Source organism: Doryrhamphus excisus, chromosome 3 (assembly GCF_030265055.1).
Source record: "Doryrhamphus excisus isolate RoL2022-K1 chromosome 3, RoL_Dexc_1.0, whole genome shotgun sequence".
Lineage (NCBI taxonomy): Eukaryota > Metazoa > Chordata > Actinopteri > Syngnathiformes > Syngnathidae > Doryrhamphus > Doryrhamphus excisus.
Window position 1 is genome coordinate 28,315,928 of NC_080468.1, and position 10,915 is coordinate 28,326,842.

Sequence of the window (10,915 nt, forward strand, 5' to 3'; positions counted from 1 at the left end):
ATATTACACACAAAAGCATGTTATTATAAATTTCAAATTACATTTATTCTAATGATTAAATATATTATAATATTCATATTAAGGATTATTATTATTATTGCTATATTTTTATGATTCATATAATCAGAATTGTAATGTAATGTTAAAGTATTATACAATTATACAACAAAGACAAATATGAATTAATTATATATTAGATACAATTTTCACGATGTTAAAGTCACAGTCACATGTTACAAATAAAAATAATAATAATTGTTTTATCAATTTTTATCAAAATGTTGTTTCACTAGAATGGAGTAATATTACAGAATTTTAAAATGAGAATAAAATTGTAATATCAAACAAATAATAATTGAAAATTAGTACATTTTTATTTTGATTTTTTTATTACAAGAAAAATACATTGGCGAAACGTAATATGTAGTAATAATATAAAGAGTATTACAATCTAGCCTCTGTTTGTTGTACTTATGTATTACCATCTTCATATACAAACATGTGAGACAGAATGTCTAGTAATGTCGGCTTCTGACTGTCACACCGAGTCTGACACTCTTCTCAACCTCGGATGCTCAATTACAGTAGAAGCCAAGCCGCCAATCAATAGCATTAACAGCGAGGTGCGTTCATGAACATCGGACATCCACATTACAACACCGACAGGTCGTTAGGGTATATTATATTTTTCTATTAAACTCAGTGTATTTTCAACATTTAATTGTATATGTTAATACCTTTTTAAATTTATGTGTAGTTTTCTTTGTATGATTTGTATGCTGCTAAACGCCTCACCCGATGTTGCTCCGTGGTTCCTCCTTAATAGGACTTTTGGGGTTAAGTCCCTTTCGGAGGTGAAATGTTTGTTCAGTAAATGTTCCCCGTGTTGTTAATTATCAATTAAATAAGGCATAACACACGCTTACAGTTTTTCAAACTAGAAGATAAAATAAGATTAAAGCGAACACGTTGAAGAATAGGGGAAAACACGGCAACGTTTGAAGGCGTCAGTCGCTGTTCAATGACGTCAAATAGGCGCGTCGACCTGCAGAAAGTTAGCTAGAAGTTGTGTATTTTACGCTTGATTCATAAATAGACGCAATTTAGTTAAATATTCCAATATATTTTATGTTGTTAGATTATATACTCGTGACGTTAAGTCGTTTATTACCTTACTAGTTCGTCGTTTGCGGAGGTTTGTCGGCGAATTGGCTAAATGGAAAATGACGACAGTGTGAAGAGACAGGACGACACCACACGAGTAATATCAAATAATGACACAGAGGACAACAACAACAACAACGAAGAGAAAGAGCAAAGTTTGTCCAAAAGGCAGCAGAAGAAGCTTCTAAAGCAGCAGAAATGGGAGGACGAGAGGGAGCTGAGAAAGTAAGATAACATTGTTAATTGTCATTGAATTGTCACGTTTTCATGCTTTCTGACTGATGGAGTGCAGTTAATTAGACTTGCTTAATTAGCGGCAATTTCTGCAATTAAGAGCATTCCATTAGAAGCTGTAACAATTATGCTGACTAGATAAAGTTGTAATATTACAAGGAAACATTTACTATTACCAGAAGAAAGTCAGAATATGAGGATAAAATGGTAAGGTTTGTATTTCATGATCAAACATTGTGCTTTTTAGAATAAATGGTACAGGTTTTCTACAGGAACGATCATATTTTTATGATTTTATGAGGAAAAAAAGCTTGAATAGTACTATTGGGTACAGGTACAGAGTCAGAGGATTAGGTCTGAACTGTTTCAAAAGCTACTTAGCTGACAGGAAGCAATATGTTAAGATAGGAGAACACACATCTGCAAGTTTAAATATTACATGCGGAGTACCCCAGGGGTCAATACTGGGACCAAAATGGTTCAACTTGTACATCAATGACAACTGCAAAGTCACGAAAGACTTAAAGATGGTATTATTTGCAGATGATACCACTACTTTGTTTCGGAGGGAGCACAGAAGAAATCATTAGAAAGATCAGAGATGACATGGCGATATTAAAACCATGGTTTGATAAGAATAGATTGTCCTTGAACCTAAGTAAAACTAAAATCATGCTGTTTGATAACAGCAGAAAGGATACGTACCAGCAAATACAAATAGACGGTGCAGACATTGAAAGGGTGAAGGAAAATACATTTCTGGGGATCACAATAGATGAAAATATGAGCTGTAAACCTCACATTACAAATATACAACATAATGTGGCAAGAAACATTTCAATATTGAACAAAGCAAAATTTGTTCTCAATCAGAAATCACTCCACACTCTTTATTGCTCTCTGGTTCTACCATATCTTACTTATTGTGTGGAAATATGGGGCAATAACTATGAAAGCAATCTTCACTGGCTAAATGTACCAAAAAAGATCAGTAAGGCTAATCCGTAATGCCTTTAGAGGACATACTAACTCCTTATTTCTAAAGCTACTAATACTAAAACTTGCTGATATAGTTCATTCTCAAACAGCTAAAATAATGCATAAGGCTAAAAATAACCAATTACCTAAAAATGTCATCCAATACTTCTCTACAAGAGAGGAGAAATATGATCTCAGGGAAGAAGTAAAGGTGCCCTGTGATTGGCTGGCCACCAGTCCAGGATGTACCCCGCCTCGTGCCCAAAGACAGCTGGGATAGGCTCCAGTGCACCCGCGACCCTTGTGAGGATAAGTGGTAGAAAATGAATGAATGATATCATTTCTAAGAATACTTTTCATTTTACAAAAGTAAAGTCTTGTCTTGTAGTTTGAAGGCGTAATGTTACTGAAGAAATGCTTAAGAATGTGTACGTTTTTATCCATTGTCCGTAACACAAAATGTTATGTAACACCAATAAAACAACTACATAACAAGGTGATGCACGCTATTTTGTAATATGTTATACACAGTGGTGCCTTGGTTAGCATCAATCCATTCCAAAAGGTCCGACTTTAACCAAAGCAAATTCCTATAGACAATAATGTAAATCTAATTAAACCGTTCCAGACACCCAAAACACATTTTATAGACACTAAGTTTGCATGCAGAAAATGACGCAAAAAAGAATTACAAATGACAAGTGAACATAATGTTAACATAATTAACATAATTTTTGCCTACTTTGCGTACAATCCCTTTTGTGACTATTAAAGCACTGGTACGGGTTGTGCAGAGACAGCCTTATAGGCTGCTGTAGCCAAGCGTGAGCTCAAGATGGCTGTGTAAACAAACATATAATAAACATATATATAACAGTTTAGCAGTTTGTTACGCGACCCAGTTGCATGCTAACCAAGCGGGCTAAGACCAAAGTTCAGCAACATATTTTGGATGTTAACCCAGAAACATGCTAACCGGGGCGGACGTTAACTGAGGTGCGACGCTACCATATTATCCCAATATGAGCTTTGTCGTGTTGCAGACAGAAGCGTAAAGAAAGGAAGCATCAGCGTCGCCTGCAGAGACAGCACAATCATGATCATCATCAGGATGACAACGATGAAGACCACAGGGCCAGGAAACGACCTCGTCGAGATGTCACCCCCAGCTCACTGAGGCTGGTCGTGGACTGCAGTTTTGATGACCTCATGCTAATTAAGGTATGTGGCTGATTACCTAGTGCAGAGTGCGACTACGTTTGTGTTGATGAAAGGTGGCTGTGTACTACATTACCATGCGGCTGAGCTGGATGTACGTATACACGCTGTTGTTGAAGCTACGAGTGAGGAAGATGTGCTAATCAAGGAGTCAATATTGGTCAATGACAACACACAAAATGCATTTTTTAAACAGAATTTTTTATTTATTATACATTTTTTTAAATAGCCCTATGTGAAAAAGTGATTGCCGTCCCCGCCCTCCATGGTTATAAAGCCATTTCTAAAGCTTTGGGACTTCAGCCAACCACAGAGAGAGCCGTTATCCACAAATGGCCAAAACATGGAACAGTGGTGAAACTTCCCAGGAGTGGCCGGCCAACCAAAATGACCGCAAGAGCGCAGACACGACTCATCCGAGAGGTCACAAAAGACCCCACAGCAACGTCCCAAGAAGTGCAGGCCTCACTTGCCTCAGTTAAGGTCAGTGTTCATGACTCCAGCATAAGAAAGACACTGGGCAAAAACGGCCTGCATGGCAGAGTTCCAAGACCAAAACCACTGCTGAACAAAAAGAACATTAAGGCTGATCTCCATTTGGCCAGAAATCATCTTGATGATCCCCAAGACCTTTGGGAAAATACTCTGTGGTCTGACCAGAGAAAAGTTGAATTTCCCATTACATCAGGCATAAAAGTCATTAAAAGAACATGATAGCAAGAGAAAATATGGTGGTGGTAGTGTGATGTTATGGGGCTGTTTTGCTGCTTCAGGACCTGGAAGACTTGCTGTGATAAACGGAAGCATGAATTCTGCTGAATGAGAATGTTCGGCCATCTGTTGGTGACCTCAACCTGAAAGCAACTTGGGTTGTGCAGCAGGACAATGATCCAAAACACACCAGCAAATCCACCTCCGAATGACTGAAGAAAAACCAAATGAAGACTTTGGAGCGGCCTAGTCCAAGTCCTGAGCTGAATCCTTTTGAGATGCTGTGGCATGACCTTCAAAAGGCTTCATGCTGGAAAAGCCTCCAATGTGGCTGAATGACAACAATTCCTCCACAGCGCTGGAAGAGACTCATTGCAAGTTATCAAACACGCTTGATTGCAGTTGTTGCTGTAAGTTTGTTTACTCTGCTTTAGCTGAGCGGCATTACTCTGCTAATGTCGCCATATAGAGAGTTTAACGGTTGGAGGGCATGCCTGTGACATGCTGATTTAGGAGCTGTAGAGTGGCCGTCTTGTCAAACAAACCCTATGGGTGCTGCGTCATTAGCAGCCTCCAAGATGGATAAGAATCAGCCGTAGTGGAGGCATGCACCGGGTATCGGCAATCTTATTGACCTTGATGATGTATTGTGTATAGCCCACTATCACATGCTCATCCAATGTTTCCTCCTCAGGATGTCCACAAGCTTCACAAGCAGATCCAGAGGTGCTACGCAGAGAACCGGCGAGCCTCACATCCAGTCCAGGTTGGTGTGGACCAACTCGGTTCCATTCTTCCTATTTTGCACCTTTACTGGACAAATGAATGGATGCATCATGGTATATAATCAGACCTATACAGGATTAAAACAACATTGTAACATTACAAGAACATTTTCCACAAATTAAGTTGCAATATTACAAGAAAAAAATAATAATTTTATGAGAAATTGTAATATCACAAAAGAAAACTAAGACTATTTCCATAAATGAAGTTGTAACATGAGGGGTAAAAGTTGAAATGTCGTTGCCTGGCTCCCGTATAACAATAATAATAATGTGGTGAATAAATAGATGACATCAAATATGAAAAATAATGTCATGATATAAAAACTGTAATACAATCAAATTTACAGCAATATTCGTAATACTATATCAGGGGTCAGCAACCAGCGGCTCCAGAACCGCATGTGGCTCTTCAGCCTGTTTGTTGTGGCTCCCTTTGCAATGCTTCAATATTTGCATATATATATGTAATATATATATTATATAATATATGTTTTAAACGTATGTTTTGCGGCTCCAGGCTGTTTTTCTTTGGTGGGCAAGGGGGTAAGATGACTCTTTTCATAGTAAAGGTTGCCGACCACTGTACTATATGCAAAAAGAATCTCAAGAATAAAGTATGGTAGTAGTAGTAGTATATTTCATGAAGAAAAACACATTATTCCTTTCCGCAACTTTACAAAAATGAGTAAATATTGTACTCAAAAAATCATAATTTCATGAGAATCGGTAATATCACAAACATTTCCACAAATGAAGTTGTACTAAGAGGAAAAATTATATGTTAATATTGTAAAATGTTCCATGAAGAGAAACAAGGGGAAAAAAACACTTCAGTTTTAAATGTTTTTGTGACTTTGGTGACGCTAACCAAGGTTCCAGTGGTCTATCACTTCCATCAGGGAGGAGACTACGGGCAGCTGGACTGTAGAGCGAGCCACAGGCTAATGCTGGCGTGTTTTTACCTTTTGCCCCAGTTTTATCTGACCAGCCTGGGAGGACAGCTCAAACAGAGCATGGATGAAAAGGACAAAGGCTGGATCAACTGGAAGGTGAACCACCATGTTTCTTTCCTTCTGCTCCCGTTATGTCCTCACAAGGCTTCCCCACGCAGGATATTACTGTTAAATCCGAACACTACAGCCATGTCCTCGCCAAGGAAGAACTGGTCTACCTGACCTCAGACTCCCCCAACATGCTAGCCCAGCTAGACCCCAAGAAGGCCTACGTCATCGGCGGACTGGTGGACCACAACCACCATAAGGTCTGTGGTTAAGGTACAGTTGTATCGTGGCAAATATGACAATTCACACTTTTTTTTCTTTGGTTTTCAGGGCATCACCTTCGAGAGGGCAAAGGCGCTAGGTATCGACCACGCCCAGCTTCCTTTGAGCAGCTTCGTCCAGATGAACAGTCGGAAAGTCCTGGCGGTAAACCACGGTAAGACCGCCAGATGATAGATATGGAAATAGCAGAACGGCACAAGACTTTGTTGATGAATTCCGTAAGATAGTTCGATACAACACAAGCAGCGCTACGCCAACGCTATTCATCAACATGCTTGGCAAATGACAGTGGAACCTTGCCTCCAGCCATTGGTGCTAACCCCATCGACTTTGCCCATAAGAAATCATTCAATGAGTCCATTCCAGAAAGCCAAAAACACTCAAGTTTACAATTACATACAATTACAGAGCTCGTCCACAGCGCCATCTGCTGTCCCACTTCTTTAGGACCACCAAATCACGTCCACCATTTCTCAGAGAAAAGCACATCATGTATTGGAATGGAGCAAAGGAGACTGGGACACAGGACAACAAAACCCCACCGCTGGATCAAAGGGGGAACTCAATGACGAAAACGTGCCCACAGGACCATAAACCAGGACCAGGGGGCCTTTCGGCTCTCTCACACCTTTGATGTGGTCCTAAAGAAGTGGGACAGCAGATGGCGCTGTGGCACTGTCTTCACTGGCAGGAAGACAGCTGGGAAAAACTAGCCAACTCTGCTCTGTACAAAATAATAATGAAGGATGTTTTACATATTTTATTCAAGCTGAACTCCTGATCCCAACACCGTACCGTAGAGGCTAAAAGAGGAGATGACCCAACTCCCCACTCATGCATTTGCCTTTCAATGACAAGGACTACACAGGGAAAAAAAAAGTTTGTTTCTTGTCTTTAGTAATCAGCAGTAGAACATAGGTAAGTTTCAGGAAAATATCAGTTCCCCACTAAAAAGGGATAAAAGCAAAGATAACATTTCAAGCATAACTTAACATAACCATCCCAACATCCATTCATTTTCTACTGCTTATCCTCATGAGGGTCGCGGGGGTGGGGCTGGAGCCTATTCCAGCTGTCTTCTAGGCGACAGGCGAGTACACCCTGGACTGGTGGCCAGCCAATCACAGGGCACATATAGACAACCATTCACACTCAAATGTGACACTATGGACAATTTGGAGTCGCCAATTAACCTAGCATGTTTTTGGAATGTGGGAGTAAGCCGGAGTACCCGGAGACATGCAAACTCCACACAGAGATGGTCGAGGGTGGAATTGAACTCGGGTCTCCTAGCTGTGAGGCCTGCGTGCTAACCACTAGACCACCGTGCAGCCTAACTATACCAACATAAAAAACACAAACAAAACATCCATTCCATTGTAACCTGATGCAAATGGTAATGGTTTAATTTCATTTGAACATGCATCAGATTACAATTAATCACATAATCAGTTCACAGTTCCACATGTCCAAAAATCCTACCCCTCCACCTGGTTCTTTTGCAATCAGTAACTCTTACATTTGTTCACTTCCTGCTTTCTAATATAATTTAAGTGTTTTTTAATTATTTATTGTATTAATTTTTATTTTGTAATTTTTTAATTTTTTGTCACGTACCTAAGTACGAGGTGATATGACCATACAATTACATAATGGGTACCATAGTATCTGTCAAAATAGTGAGATATATATCAAATAAAATGAAACCATTACATTACATTTCACATTTGGAACTGAACGGTGGGTGTGCACGTTTAAAATTTCTCTAGCTCACGTAACCGTCTGCACACACACTCCTTCATGTTCCCTCACTTCCTCCTTCCTGATTTTTTCATCCATGTGATCTCTGCCTATCTCTTATTAATGCCACCTTGTGGCCGTTTTTATGTTGGAAAGTCACCTCTTTTATCGTCCTGCTGCTGCATCAGCCTCTGTATAAATATGCCTTTGGTATTGAATGAGTTAATAAATGTCTAATTAACAGCTAAGAGTACAAAAAGGCATCCGTATCGGCTTGTTTTCACTTGCCATGTTCCTGGTTTAGTCCATTTTTATTCCAGACAGACCCAAACAATATGCAACCTTGTTTGTTTTGTTATTTTTGTCAGTTTTTGAGATCATGCTGGCGTTTTTGGAGAAGGGCGACTGGAAGGAAGCCTTCTTCTCTGTGTTGCCTCCCAGGAAAGGAGCGATGGCCATCAAGCAGGAAGGAGAAACAGAAGGAGCCAATCAGGAAGAGGAACAGGATGAACTATGAGTCGATCATTCATGACACCTCCCACCTATTTTAGTTGAAGTTGATGTTATTTTCATTTTTGATGGATATCTTGGGCCAAAGTGTCGTCGTGATGCAAGCATCCTATTTTTATACTTTTTGTTTGCTGCTAAATCTTGATTTATTTAAAATTAAAATCAAATGAAATTCTAGGACGTCATTGTGTCTGGTACTGAGAAAATGGATTTTTTTAAAAATCCTAAAATGGATGGGTGTGTGGTGGTATTTGGTATCATCGCCTCACAGGATGACAATGCCGGTACCCCCACTAACCCTTTGACTTCCAACACATCGCTAACTCTGGAGTGCTTCGTTATCAATACAATATGCAATAACATCACAAAAATTAGCTAAAAAAAAGTCAAATCTCCAAAAAGTCTTAGGACCCCAGAGGGTGCGTTCAAGCGCACTAGTAAATTGAGTGTTTGGGGACAGGTCTTCAGACATCAACTAATCACAGAGTGCAAAAATGCTGATGATGTATGCCTGCTAGCTAGTTTTGTGAGGCGAATCATTGCATTTCTCTATGGCTGACAGTGCTTAAGCCAGCACTCCTCCTTCAGAAGGCCCTGGGCAGATGGCATTGACAGAGAAGCTGACCTTTCATTGGACCAAAAAAAACAAATCTAAGCAGCGGTGCAGCTCAGAAACGCGCTACTAAATGGAAATGGGGAATAAATTCATGGAAGAAATACAGCGGTGCCTTGGTTTACGTCCTTAATCTTTTCCGAAACGGACTCTAATCAAAGCAAATTTTCCCCATAGAGAATCATGTAAATCCAATGGATTCTTTCCAGATACCCAAAATACATTTTGGGCAATAATTTTACTTTTATGTACAGAAAATGATGCAAAAATTACAAATGAATAGACAGTTGAACATTTAACATCACCTGCGTTTGACCTACTTGGGAAAAAAACCCTCCAAAACCACCAACAAACAAAATAAACACCTTATTCTGCCGAAACTACAATTTGCAAAAATGTAAAACATATAAAACTAAATATGAATGTAGAACCATGCTGCTTAATATAGAATCCCCTCACACGGTCGTCTTGGTCGAGGTCTTGCCCTCTTATCTCTGCACGCCCATCGCCTACTTCTTGTGTGTGGCCCATGCATTTGTTATGTCGTGTATCTCTCTACCACAGTGATATAAAGAACATCAATGGCCCCCACGGCCCACAATGCATTGCGTGATCACGTGCAAGTAACGTGAAATTTCATCTTGGATGCTAACAAAGCAGGTCGCAAGCCAAGCTAACATTTTAGCTAAAATTTGGGTTGTTAACGCTAAGAACATGCTAACCGATGTGTATGTTAACCGAGGTACCCACTGTACTAGAACTAAGACACGGTTGCCGGGCGAGCAACAACACAACAGGTTACAAACACAAGTTGGTGATTGACAGTTTGTTTACATGCAAAGCCCTCTTGACGATTCCTGAGGGTCCTCTCTAGTACTTTGGGTGAGTACTCTTCTGGTCTTAACTACTGTATTTGACAACAAAGTACACATCTGACCTTCCTATGACCTTGAGTTTTGAACAATACATGTATTGGTTAATACATGTCTGGTCCATTCATTGATGATCAAAATAGTATGTGTTGTTTCATCCATGCATGTATCATGCGATGCTGATTATTATGATACCCTATTCATTATACTGCAATGCACACTGCACTGTTACTTTTTCTTATACTTTTATGACTTTTTTTTCTCATAACACACTTTTTTTTAAACCACTTATCGTAAATTTATGACCTTATTCTCATAAACGCATGAACTTTTTTGACGATATATTTTAAAGATTTTTTTACGAGAATGAATTAGTAAATTTACAAGTATTTTATTTACTTGTCTGATAAATAACATTTTATAATTTGTTTAAATTAATTTTATTTATTTGAATTAAAATAGAATTTAAATTTTGCTAAATTTATATTATAAATATTATATATTATCTATATTTAATTATAGTATAAATGTAAACAATTTAATTTATTAAATTATATTTTATTACTTTGTTTATGTTGTACAAATGAATTTGTATGGAGTAATGGTTTTATTATAATTCTAATGATTTCATTTTAAATCTAATTGTAATTTAAATTAGATTAAATTCTAATTTAGTGATTTAATTGTAATTCTTATTTTGTTGTCTTAAAAATGTCATTTTATAATTTGTTTAAAATACTTTTATTTATTTTAATTAAAATTGAATTTCAATTTTGTTAAAATTTAAATATAGTATAAACGTAC

General features: G+C 38.4%; 1 protein-coding gene across 1 annotated transcript; it reads left to right on the forward strand.

Annotated features, from left to right (window-relative positions):
• The first annotated feature begins 992 nt into the window (after nt 1-992).
• trmt10a (tRNA methyltransferase 10A) lies at nt 993-8,803 on the forward strand. Its single transcript, XM_058068183.1, has 7 exons — nt 993-1,389; nt 3,420-3,597; nt 5,000-5,071; nt 6,068-6,142; nt 6,205-6,354; nt 6,425-6,530; nt 8,485-8,803. The coding sequence occupies exons 1-7, from the start codon at nt 1,217-1,219 to the stop codon at nt 8,631-8,633; spliced, it is 903 nt and encodes a 300-aa protein (XP_057924166.1). The 5' UTR covers nt 993-1,216; the 3' UTR covers nt 8,634-8,803.
• Nucleotides 8,804-10,915: the final 2,112 nt, after the last annotated feature.

Bases quoted from the DNA above. Each gene is read 5' to 3' on its own strand.
- trmt10a (XM_058068183.1), top strand. From the start codon at position 1,217: ATGGAAAATGACGACAGTGTGAAGAGACAGGACGACACCACACGAGTA. The intron at 5,072-6,067 runs GTTGGTGTGGAC...CTTTTGCCCCAG, and splicing joins GAGCCTCACATCCAGTCCAG to TTTTATCTGACCAGCCTGGG. The intron at 6,355-6,424 runs GTCTGTGGTTAA...TTTGGTTTTCAG, and splicing joins TGGACCACAACCACCATAAG to GGCATCACCTTCGAGAGGGC.